Here is an 18,450-nt window from a genome sequence, read left to right as displayed (position 1 = left end):
AATGCTTTATGAACAGCAATAACGATGAAAAGTAATGTATGTCATAAATGCAATTAATTGCACACAAAGCCAATATTATTGAAATTTGTAATTTATCTCCTTTATCTTCTCACGCAGTGAACCAAGAAGACAAATCGTAAAGTTTTTTTCCTACAGTATGAAACTTGTACCTTGTGAAAGCAATTTCTCTAATAGGGGTACAATCAATAAAGGCATTTTAATCCTTTATAAAAATAACAAGGTACAACATTATAATCATGTTATTCGCATGCTAAAAAGCAAATCCAGTCTGTTATTAAACTCCACATCTGAGTTACGCCACACAGTTCAAGGGCTTCTCAGGAGCATGACATTACCACCGTGCACTCCTGCAAAACTATGTCCTAAGTGTACATTAGTTCTCCAGCTTTCTGTATATTACAAAAAGCAGAGGGTTTGTCTTTGTGTAGCTTTTTTAGATTTGTTCATTTTGGCCTGGGTAAGTAGACTTCCATGCACTGGGTAATTTCCCAATTACAGCTAGTTCTGCAAGAGAGTAAAGTCCACTTGCCGAGAACAGTTTGATGAAGTGAAATCTTCAAAATAGACTTGAAGCATGTAATAATTGCAGTTTAATGGAGAATTTTTGGAAATTCTTATAGATGTGTAATTTATAGTTCCTTCTCAATTGCCATTTTTCACTACCAAAATTACATTGCTTCCTTTCTGTAAAAGCTAATAGCTGTATTTCTTACTCAAGGCCAGGTTATTCAAATAGCAAGGCAACAAAACCAGTATACATTCAATTATAACAAGTGAATCTTAGTCTTTAATAAGGGAACATGCAAGACTAACTATAAAACCTCCACTAAAGTCAGCAAGATCAGATTCTAGTAATGCAGGACAGTGTGTCTGCACGCAGAGCCAACTGCTGACTAGATAATTTGCTACAGGCACATACCGTGACCATACTAGAAACTCTTTGAAGCAGAAGCCCTCCATCCTAAGAACCTATGCATCCATTGTTTTGAGCACACTAGAAAAGGTATTAAAAATTTTAAACCAAACTTTCTCTTTACTCTTCTATGGTCATACGAATTACACAGAGCCAGACCTAACAAAAAAGGCACTAGGAGGAAATAAGGCCCATGCGCAGAGAACAGCATTGTCCTTTGCTTCCCTCCTTCGTTCCTAACGCAGTAAGTATTTCTTAAACATGTGCTCTGGCAGGCTCCTGCCGTCGCCACAGAATGTGGCACTGGTCCAGGTTAAGAAAGAAAGAACGGTTTTTTGAATTAGCAATGCAACATGGTAGCAGATGACTCGGCAACGTGCTTTGGTGAAGAACAAATAGGAAGAAGAAAATGAAAAAGGACAAGAATCAGATGGGAGTTTTGAAAGACAAAAATTGCGAGAGAGAGAACCTGACAAGAACAGAAAAGAAAACACAGGAGAGAGGCTGGAAAATAAAGCTAGCAACTGATAGCTAGAAACTGATTTGCAACCAAACAAAATAAAACTCCTGAGCTGGTCTGCACCGACTATTCATTTGAATGGAGGAAAATGTCTTTTTCAGCAGGTTGTAGGATAGCTACGTAATGTGGGTCTTTCCCTGGTAATTTTTCAAGCAACCTCTGTAATAAGTTACAGGTGTGGCCCTGTCATTCTGACTTGTGATCTTTTTCAGATCTTGTATGTAAGACAACACAGTAGCAAAGAAAATCCAGCTAACAATTAAGAACTGGTGCAAAATTCACATATCAATCCCAAATATTGTAACTACAAAACTGAGAATAGTGTAAACCACTATTACAGTGGACATCACCATGAATTCTTTGCCACTCAAATGCTTAGTTTGATGCTACATTTATTTATTCATTAGCAATTAAAAAAAAAAAAGGAAGAAAATTAACTCTGTCCCAGCTGAAACCAGGACACAGGGACACTGAGAGAGATATTATAAGTATTCCATTCATAATTGGTATCAAGAAACAATCTGGAACAGATTTGAGTCAGGGAAGCTATTCTTGCAGATCTCAACTGAAGACCAAAAGCATATAATTTAAATTGTAATGCGGTAAAAAAGCATGTTTTCAGCATTTGTTACTTATTCTACCTGATGTTTGGAAGAAATGCAGCATTGTCAGTATTTTGTGTTTCTTTGAAAGAAAACAATGTTATTCATAACCAGAGATGTAATGTTCCTATGGAGAAAAGAGACTGGTTCCCTTCCCAGGTACATTTTTCCTATTTACCTCTGCTTTAATCCCTCATACTGAACTTCTGGCCTAAATTCATAAATAATGTGGATACTTAAACTACTCTTTCAAGAGAAGATTATATTTGTGTGCTTCGTATCCAAGAATCCATATGAGATCACACACATGCACAGGTAGCGCGCTGTGCAACTTTTGCTATTTTAATCCAATGTACCAAAATTATCTATTTCAAGTTAAGATGCTAGCCCCATGTGAAAAACAGGTGAAGAAGGGATCCTGTATCTGATAACGGACAGACAAATGTGTAACAAACTGTCCTTCTTCACAGTTAAATCTGGCATCTGAACTTTCAGGTAGCCCCTACAAACACTGTATGAAAGAAGTCCAGATGACAGCAAAGAAAACATAGGATAACTTAAATGATAACACATCTATACAAATCCTACTGTATTGCCCTTGGAAATATCCCTTTTCCCTTTATTTTATCATGAGTCTTATGATACCTGATAATATTCTTAAATGTCCAGATTGTGAAATTCATTTGTTACCTCAAAATCCTGGATTTAATTAAAAGGTTTCTAGCCTTGCTTTCTTCTTTAAAATAGCCTCAAAAGAACCACCGAAGAGCAAGTAAGATCATTCAGTTTAATATTTCAGCTCTATGATTTTAAAGCATAGTTGGCTAATGATTTGGCAGACTACCATTTGATGATTTTGTCTTCTAGATACTGGACGGTGCTGGGATGTAGTGACAAATTCCAGCCACACCTCTCATACAAGCCAACTGAGTGGTGTGTGAACCACTTTGCTCACCCCACACAGCTTAATAGCTTTAAACATTCAGTTCTGTTTCTATTATTCTGGGGGTCATTTTCATGTGTTACTGCATCCAAAAGTACAGCTATGTTGCACCATTTACAATATAACATTGCTCCTTGAATACATTTTCTGCTTCCCAAAGGACATTAGCAATATTCTGTCATGTCAGAAATTTTTATTCTGTCAGTATACTAGACGCATAGACATAGAGTAACCCTCAATAACTATCCAATAACGAGGTGAACTGCAAGCACAGAGATCTTACGCACAACAAACTAAATTATGTACTACAGTGAATTGTAGTATAGCAGCTCAAATAGGGTGGATAATTCAGAAGAATCTTGGAGAAAAAACAGAAATGTATGATGAATAAGTGGATATGCAGATACTGAAGTAGTGGCACTGAATGTCTTTTACAGTATTACAAACATGATATACACACACACATATATTTATGCACATATATACCCCTATATGTATTTATTAAGAATGTATTTCAGGATGTCAGATCATGATCACACTGGAAATGCACATATAAAATCATCTATTTCCTATTCATTACCACTTAAATTATGATTAAATCTACAGAACCTATTCTGAAGAAATGTTACTTGCTTTCTTGCCTTTTGAATGTCTGCATAATACGTGATCAGAAGCAAATGTACTCATCAGAACACAAAGAGATGAATGGTCACACCAAAAGACACAACTGTATATTGTAACTTGTTTCAAGTCCCTTTTTGGAGTATGGAACCACAGGTAAGGGCAGGTATGGTTGCAGGGCCAACTGAGGAGAATAAAAGCAATATAGTTATATAGTGAAATATAGATTATGAAAAGTAAGTACACTGCTCAACGGGAAAAGGAAATTGCAATATATTGCTAGACTCAGATCTCATATTTTGTGAAAGCTTATGAAAGCTCTGGCAGAATTTTGGAGTGTTACCATTGTTAACGCAGTGCTGCTTTATACCTTCTAAATTACATGTGTTTTCTAAAAAGAAATGGAAACATTTCAAAAAAATTAAGTACTCCATCTTCAGAAATGCAAGGTGTAAAATCACAACTGACTCTACAAAAGCTATTATCTTCCTCCAGGGAATCATTTACAGGGAGAAAGAGAAGAAAACATTCATAAAGCTTTAACAGATGGAACTGGTAGATATCAGTTCTCCTTTTCCTCCCTGTTTCTGCACACTCCGTTGTAAATGGTTCAGCTCCCATTCAAAAAGCAAGTTTGTTCATCTGTCTCAGATTCTGCACAATGTCACTGGAGACAGTTACATGGAATATGTTAAAATCTTCAGATCAAACCTTTTGGATGTATGTCTGTAATTCTGCTAATACTTCTTTAATGACAACTCAAGGAAGCATAAGGCAATTCAAGAAAAAAAATCTAGTGTGTATTTCTAACATTTTCTGAAGAAGATGGCATCATTACACCTATGAAGTCAGCCAGACCTTAGCCTGAATTTAGGCTCCTGCCCAGACTTGCCACCCACCTGTATTTGTTAGATGCAAACAATGAGGCCAAGCTCTAGAGCAATCCTTAAGAAAAGTTCAGTGTCCATCACAGTTCCCAGACTGCCCAAGATGACAGATCAGTCTCGGGCAAGGCCACTTGAACTTCATCTTAGTCCTCCAGAAGACATCTCATGCACCTTAGTCACAGGATGGGTACTATGTGTAGGCCAACATTTCAATTAAAATTATAACCATAGCCATGCAGACATGTCAGTGCATTCTCCACAGGAAAATACACAACACCCTTTTGCTGTGTTTGCTCATTAGTTGTGAGATTTTGATTGATTTATGAAGGAACCCCATGAATTCACAGAAAGCATTTTAATGATTAACTATACAGAAAGGGATTTCATTCTGAGGAAGAATGCGTATAATTCAAGAGGCAAATATCCAAGGATATTTTAAAAACACAAACTTATGGAACTTGTTCTGACTAAAATGCAAGTGTGTTATGTTATTGAAATATTCATGTCACATTCCTGGCTTTCAGACAGCAATCGTCCTATAATCTGAAATTTCTTCTGTCAACTCTCATAATGAAAGCCCATCAGGCAGTTTTACCAATAATGAAGCAAACTAAAAAATTCCTTACATTCTGTGCAATTTTCTGTGCCTGTTCTTTGTCTGCTCCTTTATGCCACATTACAATTTTCAGATATCTATTATAAATGGCATGTAATTATAAATTGAAAAAGCAACAAACCCTGCCAGTATAATGACTAATAAATATATCCACAAAGCCTACTGAAATATGCAAAGCAAGAAAACATCTGTAAACATAATAGCTCACAATGCAGATAAGAACTAGATGACTGCTATAAAACATAATAATATCCTACCTTCTAAACTACATACAGACTCAAACAGTTCCTCGAGAAAAAAAATCACCAGGAGGATTTATGTCGCATTGCTTTTTGTGTGTATGGTTTTGTTTATATATATTTACATTAATGTAAATATATTACATTATACACACATATATATTTACATTATAAAATAAATTCTTTCAACCAAGTCACAGCTACCATAATAAAAATTCCCATTGGCACCTTTACTTTCAAATCAAAACAACAATATAGTGTCAATGACCTTTAGTTTAGAAAGTTGACATTACTAATCTTATTCATACCATTGAAATAATATTTAGGATTTTTCCAGCAAATCTGGACATCAATAGGTGTTATTATCATAATATGTGCATATACTAAACTATAAAATATATTCCCTCAGCAAGTGTTTTGGTTAATAAAATTCATGATTACTTAACATACAACATTTTTTTCATCATACTGAAAAGTCTTTATATCATTACATGCAGTAAACATTTGTGCTTGAGTCAGATTAGAATACAGGCTAGAAAAGACTGTAATAGGAAACATCTGTGCTGGAATTTGATATTTGATTTAATATTTCTCCAGAGACCATTGGTAGAGTACATTAGCTCATGTTCCAAACCTGTATTAACATATTTTAACGTAGGAGCAACATGAAGTGGAAGAGAGAGAATAATCATTATATTTGGTCAAAGGGCACTTACATGCATTTATGTATCGCTGAGGTCTAAACCAGAAATTCTGGAATAAGTATATATTTAAAAAGTGTAGATATCCAAATGAGAGTGAGATTTTGCAGCGTTTTTATTTTCAAAACTAGATTAGGAAACTGAAAGTGGTAAATCGCCCACTTTCTTCCTCATCTGAGAGCTCTGATTCCCTTTTTCACAAGCAAATGTTCACCGTTCTTCTCCTGAGTCTCCTGACTGCTGAATTATCCAAATGTCTATTTTTGGACAATCTTAAGACCTCCACAGCATTGCAGATGCTACTCTACTCTTCTGCCTACATCCCCCTGAAATACACACCACCCTTCTATGTCCAAATACATCGCTCAGAAACTACCGAATCCATCTCTACCCTCACAAGAAGAGGTAATGTCCCTTGGAGGTAATATCACAGGTCGTGGTATTTTTGCCCCATGTGTCCTTGCCGGTTTGCTCTGAAGAAATCCAAGCCAATTCAAGGAGCTGTTCAGATTGTACCCTTGCATTAAGGGGAGGGTTTAGAAGCCTCAGGCATTGTTCGCAATTCCTCTCCAAAGGCCATGCATATGGACCCTAAATTAATCAATTAAGTAACCTATGCCTTTTCTTTTCTTTTTTTCTTTTCTTTTTTTTTTTTTTTTAAATCTTTTTTGCCCAAGCCTAAAAGGGACATCCAAGTGCTGGTGTCTTCTACCACTCCAAGGAATATTCAAGTCTCTTTGTCACAAGAGCAGTAATTCCAACCATTATTTGTTGGTGTTCTTTCTCTGCTTTTCTAGAAACAAAGTCCAAGCTTAAAAGGGTCCAGCACACTGTTTGCAACATTTATTAATTATTAATTTATCCTGATAAATTATGCAAGCCAGATCCACCATTATCACTGGGGTTACCAGTTAAGTCCTTTCCAGCTCTTAGCTACTTTCATTCCCTTGATACATAGATAACAGCAGGCTAACCAAGTAGTTCTGACTTTTCTACTGAGAAATGGTATCACAGCAGACAGGAATTTCTTATTGTTTCTCCATTTTTTTTCTTCTCTTTATTAGCTCCCAATTCTTTCATCCTCTTACTATATTCCAACCAGCAGCCTTCCATCTCAATTTGATCCCTCAAATAATGACCAGCCTTCTTTAGAAGGCAACTGAATCTCCAGTAAAGTATGTATGCTCTTTCTGTGTTCATACTATGTCTCCTATGGCATCCAAGCAGACAATTAGAGGATGGTGGGTGTGCATAAATATGGGCTATATCAATAGACTTATTTACTAAATGATAACAGGAGAAAATCACTTTAACTTCATTGTATCTGCACAGACTGAACAATAGCGGCAGGAGAGGGGGAAAGTTTTTTTCTATTAGGCCGAATGGTACAGTTTAAATCCACCTAATTTTTTAAAAGTATTGTGCTAACATACCATTATTTGCTTTTTTTAAAAAAATGTAATTATCAGTGTACATTAGCTAAATGTTAAGGGTATACAATTTGATTTGAAAATTGCAGTATTATCTATAACTGTACTAGATCATAATTTAGAATTAGATTACAAATGTTGGTGGTTTATTGCTTTTTCTAAGGTTACTGTTGAAGAAAAGATTGTCTGAGTATTAATAAATCAATACAGTCACTAGCAATACTTAGGTACTTGAAGTTAAAAATAGGTAAGAGCCTACACAGGTTTAAGAGGTACTTGCTTAGTGTAAAATATTTGTAGCACCAAAAATGGTTTTAGCGCCAACAGTAACATATAACTAGCAGTAATCCAATGCATTCAAGTATGTATTATAAAATGGTATAAGCAATCAGATGAGGGGGTTTTTTTCCTCATTGGGAATTTAATATGGGCCTTCAGGAATGTGTTCTTAACAGACTTTAATGACTAGAGCAGAATAAACACTAGGACAGAAGGTAGGCAACAATGCCATCATGAATCATCTTGCTCAGTCACCATTTAGTTTGTAGATACCTAATACCACAGATACACCTCTGTCACTCATTCCAGTAGAAGTATCCAGCAACCTAAAATTTTGCATTTCTGAGCTCAGACTACCACCAGTCCCAGCAAGTCTGAGCAACTCACACCTAGTTTCTAAACGTAATTAGTACCTAGAAAATCAACATTTACTTGATCATTATTATCATCCTTGAAGGCACTGACCCAGTAGGTGAGCAAGCAGCATACCTAGCACCTCCAGGGTTGCACTCTATATCAAATCGAGCACTACGCTCTGTTCATGCCTGGTAACATATAGCCAAGGGATTAGAACAATTTTTGAGGCATGTGGAAAAAGTGGGTTTGCTCCCCTCAGGCAGAAGAGAATTTAGCCTAAAAGCTACAAAACCAAGATGACTTTTATAGGTGTGGTATTGTAGTTATTTTAGTAAAGCATTTTAAGATGTGGTAAACAAGTCACATCATCATCTTTAAAAAAAAAAATTAAAAAAATCGATCTGAGCAAGACTGCAGAAACGCCGTGCAAGTTGGAAGGCTTCTAAACAACGTCATTCTTTGACCAGATAAAGTTTGAGAAGCACAGATTTATTTCTGGTACTCAGTATTTTCCATTCTGGCTTTTCTCCAAAATTGGAATATGCTCAAGGCACAGAAGAAAATTTAAAAATTAAAAAAGTGTAGGCACACTCAACTAATCAGAAAATAAGAAAAGCTAATAAACCCACCTGTTTGATGTTCAAGCCTGGACTGTAAGTAAAGGGTAGCCTCTGCAAAACCCAATTTTGGAACAGTTAATCTGTATTTAGCAGCATTTACACTCAACTGCACTACTGAATGCTGGGATTCCACCAAGCTGTTCAGAGGCAAACTATATAAGAATACAACTTCCTAACCAACCAATTGCTTCCTTTAAAGTGTGTGTTAATCTTGTGTTTACAAAGCATAGAACTAAATATATAGCAGATATGTTCTGCCAATTTATAGATGCATCAGGCTATCATTACAGCATTATAGATACACATTACTATGTAGCATCTGCTCCTGTAGAGCTACTTATGAGTGCCTGACATTTCTGGAGTGCATAATATATTTGGTCTGAAAAAATAACTTGAGCATAAAAAATATGATATAACCTACGAACAGTTTTTAAAAAAAATCCACAACAAATGTTTTAATCCAAATAAATCCTATTACCCATTTGTTAAATGCTAGGTGAATTAAGGCCTATAAAGCTGCCCCACTGATATTGTTGGGATGAGTACACAATAAATTTAACATTTGTCTAGAGGCTTAGCTAGAATGTGCTCTTAACCATAACCCTTTTCCTCCCAAAAAAAACTATATCACCAATACAGTGTAATAGAACATATTTTATGTTTACATAAATATATTCCACTGGTAATGTTCCATATAGATAAATTTATTTATTATCTAGTCTTTCACCATACTTTCATAAGCAAACTTGGATTTGATTTGCAGCCAGTCAGGTAGCAAATTTCTGCCTATGTTGTATTTGTGTTAAGCCCTTGGGGGCGGGGGGTGGGGGGGAGGAGAGGAAAAAAAAAAAAAGTCACATCTGTAATCTGCAGTTATTTAGATTGTAAACTAAAAAGACTGTCACAACTTTGGAATCGCTATGCATAAAAAGCAGTGTAATATATGGTATGTTTATAGAGAAATTGCTATTTGTTTGGTGTTCAAGTGTTTCACAAATATATGACCTGTCATCAGATGAGAAAATAAAAGGATAAGAGCAAAATGATTTTGCATATATTTTCCTTGACATAATTAATCTAACACAGAAATATCCTGTATGTTACATAGAGAACCAAGATCTAAAGTTTTCTTACCAAATTTGCAGTTAAGAAAATCCGATACTCAGAACTGAATCCACAATACAGCTGCAACTAACTTTCTTTTCTGTATTTGAAGTTAATAAAGAGTTTGAAAATTCGGAGTATTTTTTTAATTGCTTCAATCTGCAGTGGACACCAAAACCTCAAGTACTGCAAGAAAATTTTCTTTAAAAAAATCTTCAGTAAATTTGAGTTTACTTATGCTTGTCAATAATGTGGAAAATATTTCCCCTCCCCCTCAGCATTCAACTGAAACATTCAAGCTCTCTTTTAAACTTTAAACTTTTCAGATTAATTTTCTCTCAGAGAAGTTTACAGCTTTAACAGGATCAAGGAGACTGGAATTTGTCAAGTGTCATTAGCTTAAGAGAGTCCCTTTGAGATGCACAATCCTAATAAATTAGGTCATGTTTTAAATAGTTCAATATGAAAGAAGTTACATTTTCCTTGTAGTTACAGTCAGCTTTCGTTTTAGGAGGGTTTTTTGTGCACATTCTGTCCTTTAGCTACAAACAATCTAAAATAATTCTCAAAAACTGAAAATCACGTTTCATAGTGGAGATATCCTATTGCACAGATAACCCTTAAATGTTAGGTTTGGTTATCGGAATTGCATTTCAATTATGCTTAATAGATTTTATTTCATATGCAACTTCAGGTGACTTCTTAGTATAGGATTGTTAATAGTGACAAAACCAAGTAATTACCAATGTTACTGGCTTTCAACCTATTTGCTAGACCTGAGACTGCAAATAATAAGTCCCATGAATTTCTGTGCAACAGCTTGTTGATCCTCAGAACTAAACCCAATAGTATGTCTTTGTCACCATGGAGCTATAGGTCATAGTTTACAGCCAAATGTCTGCTTTTATAAACACTCATACTAACGCTCACACATAGAAGGTATAAAACTATTTGTCAGAGAGATTTGTTTCATGAAGCATAACTGTTAAACAGGCCCAGAAGTCTTCTGAGAAATATCTCTGTGAATGTAAAAGTTGTTCTTTCCCTTCACCTCCTTTTGAATAACTCACGAATCTGCATAGCAACCCTTCACATGAAGTACCGGCATCATATCTTGCCTGCAAGCAAAACAGCTGAGCAAACTTGCAGTCAACCTCTCCAATTAAGGTTTTCTTTTTACCTCTTGAGTATAACTGTCATCTCGTGTGACAAACTTCTGTCAAGATAAAGCAGCACACAGAGTATTTCCATTAGGAGGTTCATCTATACAACCTTCTGTAAAGACTGTGGCTAACACTTTCTGTGATTATTAGTAAAATATTAATTATGTTATGGTAACGTGGTAAGTTCTTAATACTTCTCTTACAATACACGGTTGCCTGTGCAGTCTAGAGATTTAGACTTTAGAAAAACTTCATCTGTACACTTAGTTAAAGGTGGTTTAGATAGCACAGCTGAAAAGCTGTACAGCTGCAGAAGCAAGTATGTTGTCACAAGCCTAGGAATACTAGAGCCACTAAGTCATCGAACCAAAGGTTAGAAGAGAGAAACCAAACCTACTGAAGTCATCTTCCAGACTCAGCCATATTTTGAGTCACTTATTTTAACATGAGGAAAAAAATACTGATTTTTGCTCTTGAAAAGAACTGATACAGGAAAAAGAAGTTGAAAAGGACTCAGAAAAGTAATTTGGTCTACCCTTCGTATTTATTCAATAAAACCAGAAACAATATTATTTATGCAATAAAAGCCTACTGAATTCAAGAAGGGGGGAGGATGCAAGAGAGAGGCTCCTACAGTACCCTAGGTTTACATTTATTTTCACAATGCATGTAATGGAGTGAAAAATAGAATAACTTGTGTCTAACTGCAGATACATCAGAAGCTAATACCATTTAATATCTTTCTTTGACAATGCCTTACACTCTTCTCTTATCCAGGATTTAAGTACAAGGAGAAAAGCAACTAACAATTTTTTGGTGCTCAAAAAAGTGGAAACAGAGATAGCAAAAGGATAATGGTTGCATCATACTTGACCTCTATCCAAAGTAATGACAAACTTGTTGTAGGAGTCAAAAGGAAAGATGAAACATCCTGTCAAGAGATGTTTGAGGCTGATCCAGGTATCCTGGAAAAAGATGACTGAAGTTTCTTTCTTGGAAAGACAGAAAGGATCAGTGCTCTTCAAAGATCTAAAGATACTATCGTAGCAGAAAATGTGGCTGTTTCTATGCCAATATATGTGGTTCATATATTTAAGTCACAAAGCGGTGGTGGAGTGCTTTACTACACAGTAAGTTAGAAGTTAATTGACATCTCAAATATAGACCATTGTACTAGATCATCCAAAATGACAGGTTTTTTCAAAAAGATAGAAATCAATAATCAATGAGTTGAACCACTAGACCCTTTCCTGAGGGGTTAAGGGATATAAAGTAAAGCAGAAGAACTGGAGTTGAATCCAAGTTGGATCTCAGGAGGAATCCAAGAAAGAATGTGCTGTAAAGGCAAGCATATTTTCTTCACAATAAAAAAGCTAAATAGATCATGAAAGCATCTCAGCAGGTTAACACAATACAAGCACAGAAAGAGCATTTTCAGATTCGCTTGTACTAGATTCAAAAGGTTTTTTCATCTCTTTTACAAATATTTGCAATTAGTAACAGCTCCACTGAATGTGTAACAGAGATGTAAATGTATGTTAGCCCAGCTTAAGTTAAGAGTGATGACCAGATAAATGACTAATATAAAGCATTCCAGGACCCAGAGAGTTATGATTCATGCATCTAGCTTACTGAAGCACTCATGTGAAGCTGAGCTTGCCAGGAAATTTCCCAAGGGACAACATAAGACAAGCCTTGCACTCATGCTGCATGGCTAGTTCTGAGAAAGGGCATTGCAAAACTGAGAGAAACAAGTATGTTCAAAGGATCAGTGGTGGCTAGTAAAGCTTTAAGTCATGTAGCATGAGACTGGCAGCAAACATGAAAATATCCAGGGAACAAGGCAGAGAAAAGAAACAATGCTTTGGATTGCAGAAAGAGCAGAAGCATAGACAGATTTGCAACAGGGATACAGAGCAAATGTTCACAAAAGAAAGAGACGATCTGTTTGCTGAGCAATTTTTCCCAGAAATAACATAAAAAGTCTGCTATGGCCTAGATCATCAAACCAGCTGTATCACCATGAGCCAACCAACAGTCATAGGAGAGAAATCAACATTAAACATCCAAAATCAATAGAAAACTGCATAAAAATGGAATTGGACCTCTCCTGGCTGAGGAATACAAACTATGAGAAAAAGAAAAATTGTTTGCCTTGCTGCTACATCTGGAGTTTAAAGATTATATTCAGAAATTACTATATTACAGACTTTTATCCTGAGTCTGTATCATTCACTTTTGGCTTTATGATTTGGACAAAGGAGTAGAGAGAAGCCTTCTTAAATTTGCAGATGACAACAATGCGTTTGGGGGAGATACTTCAAACACACCAGCAGACAGATTCAGAACTGAAAAAGTCACAGGCATGCTTGAGAAATGGGAGACACAATAAAATAAAATACATAAATAAAAAAAAAATCTAAAATAGACAAAGGCAAAATCCTACATGTAACATTGCACAGATAAAATGGATAAGAGAGAAGAAAAAGCCATAATGCAGCAAAGGAGTTTAGGAGTTACAGTGAATCACAAGTTGAACATGAACCAACCATCTCCTGCTATTATGAAAAGAAGAAAATACTAAACCCTGAGTGTGGCAAGACACTGGCACAGGTTACCCAGAGAAGCTGTGGATGCCCCATCCCTGGCAGAGTCCAAGGCCAGGCTGGATGGGGCTGTGAGCAACCTGGTCTAGTAGAAGGTGTCCCTGCCCATGGCAGGGGGGTTGGAACTAGATGATATTTAAGGTCCCTTCCAACCCAAACCGTCCTATGATTCTATGTATTGTTTGAAAGACATATGAAATACTTTTTCATGTCTACTCAGCCATGGTGAAGCTTCACATTGAGCCCTGTGTCCAGCCTGAGCACAATTCCAGAAGGACTCAGGTCAGCTGGAAGGAGTCCCTCAAGGAGAATTATCAGAGCACAGAAGAAATAAAAAAAGAGGATCTGTATGAGGTTGCTTTTGGGGGTTTTTGCTTAGCTGATTTTCATTAAGTTATGTAATGCAAGAGGATACAAGGATAAACAATTTAAAATATTACTAAAGTCTGAACAAAAGCATTTCCACAACACTTGCTTTTAAAGTCTTTTTCTTTTTGTCTGTAAACAGATTTAAAGGTAAGCAGGTTACAAAAGTTCTGTATTCCTAATGTGTTTGTTAAGACTTTGCTGTGTTTCTTACTACTACTCCAGATCTTTCTGAAAGCTTTTTCTTTCTATGTTGCTTTGTGAAAAATCCAAAGATATATCAAATATTTTAGAAGTATCTTCAAATACAAGTCACAATTGCGCATGCACACAGGTACGCACGCGTATAAATACACAGGAAAAAGAACACTTCCCTGTGAGTCCAGGGTCTGTACATCAAATACTTGACAGCCTCAATGACAGTCCCCCTAGGCTGACAGGCCAGATAACTGCAGATAATTGAGATTCCTTCTTGTTATTATTTTGTCTTTTTTTATAGTTGCAGTAACCAGATTTTTCCCAGTCCCAAACAATCCCTAAGTGCTACAGCAATTACATGGAGAAACACAGTAGTGAAGTATTTTATGAACTACGGTTGACTCTTGCAGCTTCAAAATAGACTTTACAAAGGAGAAAAACTGAGAGGAATGCTATTCACTCACTGACTTCCATTTGGAAAGAAAACCTTTTAGTGGATGTATGAGATTGAATTATACGTACAGAATATTCACCTTTTGCAAGCAGGCACAGATCACTTCTGCTTATGCTCTGAGCCAGCCCAAAGCTGTGTGTGAATACCATCCACAGGCTCCACAGCCATTCAATTTCAGCTCATCCACTGCGCTAATACAGCCACAAGCAATTCCAGATCAGAACTGGCACCAAGTCCAGCAAGATTTGTTACGTCTGCCTGCAGAAATACCTTTCAGGCATATTTGTTAAAAGCCTACTGCACATTGTGGACATAGTCCTTTCTCTCATCAAAAGCCGGTAATGTCTACCCCAAATTTTTCAGAGAAATGATAGGACCATAAAAATCTCAAGATTGGCTCTCTATTTTGTTAGGACTGATTACAGTACAATTGCTCCATGGTTAGCACTAGTACACAGAATGGTATTTTGAGGCAGCCTACAGCTCCAGTCCTAAAATAAACACAAACAAAATACCATCATGCTGAGTATGAAGCAAGACTATGTTCACATAAACAGGCTTCAGAATGCGATTCTGAAGACAGCTCAGTCTGAAGAGATAACATTTGCCTGCTATTTTTGGAGTTTGCTTGCTGCCTTCAAAAGTATGTTTCATGTGCTGCAGCAAACCAAGCCATGCAAACGAACATACACACACAGTGCCAGACACTATTTATTTTAATTTCACCTTGAATTTAAAGATTCAACATCAAAATCTACATCTGGGATGAAGACAGAAATAATTGTTTAAAGATACTTGTGTTCAGTTGTCAGGTTGGGGGAAGGAAGATTGTTCTTTTAGTTTACACAAAACACAGATTTTTAGGGTCAAAGTGCAGTCTTGCTGTAATGCATTTTCTTGCTGGGGAAAATAAAAAGGTTGATTTACTGGCTGTGACTGTTTGAATTTTATCACTTCATATTTCTTCCCAAGAATCAGATCTGAAAAAAAATTCTACACGTTTACCATTTTGTATGTAGTCCCACCAGAGTTCAATCTTCAGCATAACCTTTACGTGACTGAAAGCCAGACGTTAGACAACCTTGCTACCTTTCTGCCTCTGTAACTTGCTTAGTTTTCAAATGAGCAGCCATGCTTATTGGGGAAAAAAATTGGGAGTTTTAGGTACTGAAGTGCATAAAAATCAATGGGAATTTTTCTGGGTACTTCTGAGATGTCCAGTCAGGTTACCGTTAGTGTTGTATTAGCTGCTCTTGAAGTGTGAACATGTTCTTTAATATGGTTATGACTGTTGAATTAAGTGATGATTAAATAATGTTGCCAATAATCTGAGAACGATGCGGTTTCTATTATCTCCCTGGAAAGGATTTATTCGCTTTTCAACACAGGCTGTCAGACATGCTACAGCAGTTACGGAAAGCCCTTTTGTTTACTCTACTAGTAGCAGAGTTGAGCAAACCACCTTTCACTGAAAAGTCTGCAATATAAAATTCATCCTACCTTGAGCTGTACTAGATGCACATCCACATGCTTGCTATCTGAGTCCTGCTGGACAGAGTAGGTCAGATCTCTGACTCTTTCAGATGTCATCCGAAGCCAGGTCTCAATTTCTGGCAAGTGGAGAACAATCTTCCAATCGGCCCCAGTGTGTAGAGGAGGAGGCTTCTCATACTGCTGGCCAGAATCGAGCTCCTTCATGACACCCTCTTCCCCATCTTGTTCTGCTGTAGGAGTCATGTTTATAAGCATGGGAGATGCATCAGACAGCACGGGATCCAGTTCTTGTGTTCTCATGGGAGAAAGTGCTACGTCCATGGCTAACATGAGAAAGTCTAAACCATAATTCTTTCCAAAATAGCTGCAAAGACAAAAAGAAAAGAGACTGCTGTTATGAGACCAAATTTTGCAACAAAAATGTTCACGAGGAATAAATGCTCATATCTGAGAGGTATCATACTTCTAGCAAATCCATACAATAACTTCAAGAATAAATAGATTTTTTCAAATTAACTTTGCATATTTGTACAAACAAGTTCTTTGTTTAAGAAAACAGCAAACTTCATTTCTTTCATTGTATACAATCACCTTGGAAATGGCAGTTTCCATTGATGAAAAATATGTGCTGATTTTCTACAACTGCAACATTGAGCACTGACAAAGTTAGCAGAACTTTGCTGAACTCTACATCTCCAATAAGACTGGTATTTGTAAACTAATACATATTAGAACATATTCCTTGGCCTGAAATGTATGACTAAACACAAAATACCTCAAGTTTTATTCAAATTTCCCAAATGTCCACTCAATTATTGATCACATAGAACAAAAATTTTGAAGGCAAATTTGAAGCAACTATTGAGGAAACTTGGGTTGATTTTCTGTAGGCAGATAGTAGGTTTTAAGTTTACATTCTTGCAGTTCCGTTAGATATGAACTGTTGCAATAAGCAATAACTATCAAAACTCAGAGATAAGAATTCCAAATGTCAAAATATGTACCCAAAATTAAAGCATCATTTTATGAGTGGCTTTATTAAATTCCAAAAGCTGTATCATCAATATAAATTTACAAGGTTCACTGGAGCAAGTAAATCAGTAAAACATGTACCTCTTTGTACCTCTTTCTCTGTACACTCTAGCTGTACAAAATACAGAAGACTGCCATAAACCCTATGCCCAAGAAATAAAAATACCTTACTTAACAGCATGCACCTGGTTTGGAGCTAAGTACCTAAAGCATTATGAAAACTTTAATTTGGTAGGAGATGTATTTTTTGCCTAATTTTGGAGATACTCAAATATGACACGTGCCTGTCGTCACTAAAACTTCACTAAACCTTATACCAGCACATACTTGCTTCTTCAATACTTTGCAACCCTAAGCTATATTCAGTAAGTTTATATTAAGAGAATCAGGAAGATTATGTCCTTTAAAGCTTTTTTTCTTTTTTTTAACCAGTGCACATTAGAAATACTTCAACTACATTTTAATAACTTTTGCTTGTATTCCTCTTCCATAATGCTAAGATTGCAAATAACTCACGCCGCTATTAATTTGGGCAACATTCCAAGTTTTTATACTTTGACTTCCTTTTCTATAAAAACTGCATTTTAGCATTTAGCATAATAGCTATAAGATTGCAGGAAAGAAAGAAATGCCTCTCACCATTAAATCAACTGCACTGACTACAGAGTTATATTCCTAAATATTTCAAGTGGAGCCTCAGCATCCAGAGGCAACTACGGCAGGCAGTGAGACTATCGAAGAAGTATCCAAACACCAGTCTACTTATCATAGCTGCGAAGGACAAGAAAAGATCACATATACTGTTAATTTGATTTTATTTCCTATCCTGCCACTACCTAGTAAATTATCTTTTGCACATCTATCACCTCCACAAAACATTATTTAAAACTGATACTAAGCTAGTAAATATTAATTTGGCACTTCAGAACAGAATTTTTTATTAGTGCAATCAATGAAAGGGAATGAAAGAATATTCCAATCATTCTCAGTGCCTGCTGCACAATTTCCAACTCTTTAGTTTGATTTTGAAGACTTCAGAATTAAATGATGTCAAATAAAAAACTGCAGCAAGACTCTGAAATTAACATTTCAGGATGCTGAAAAGTCCATCTCTTTTCACTGCCTGTTTTTCAACTTAAACTGCTACCATGGTACATATCTACAATGTACCAATGTTAGACAACTACTCAATTTGGAAACATTTTTGTCTTAGACACTGCAGATAATAGCCCCAGTTTAAAAGTATAAAAATCAACTGTTTGAACAGCCAAAACCATTTTGTTA

At 36.1% G+C, this 18,450-nt stretch overlaps 1 protein-coding gene across 2 annotated transcripts in view; it reads right to left on the bottom strand.

Annotated features, from left to right (window-relative positions):
- Positions 1 to 18,450, bottom strand: part of AKAP6 (A-kinase anchoring protein 6) — a 287,417-nt gene that overhangs the window by 218,128 nt on the left and 50,839 nt on the right. For both annotated transcript variants that reach the window (XM_037395841.1, XM_037395842.1), the window contains exon 2: positions 16,141 to 16,498. In XM_037395841.1, coding sequence (XP_037251738.1) covers positions 16,141 to 16,464 — 324 coding nt within the window. In that variant the 5' untranslated portion in view covers positions 16,465 to 16,498. The remainder of the gene's footprint in view (positions 1 to 16,140; positions 16,499 to 18,450) is intronic.

This window comes from Falco rusticolus, chromosome 7, assembly GCF_015220075.1.
Source record: "Falco rusticolus isolate bFalRus1 chromosome 7, bFalRus1.pri, whole genome shotgun sequence".
Classification (NCBI taxonomy): Eukaryota; Metazoa; Chordata; class Aves; order Falconiformes; family Falconidae; genus Falco; species Falco rusticolus.
The sequence above is the reverse complement of the archived record's forward strand: the minus strand, read 5'-3'. Positions and strand labels throughout refer to the sequence as shown.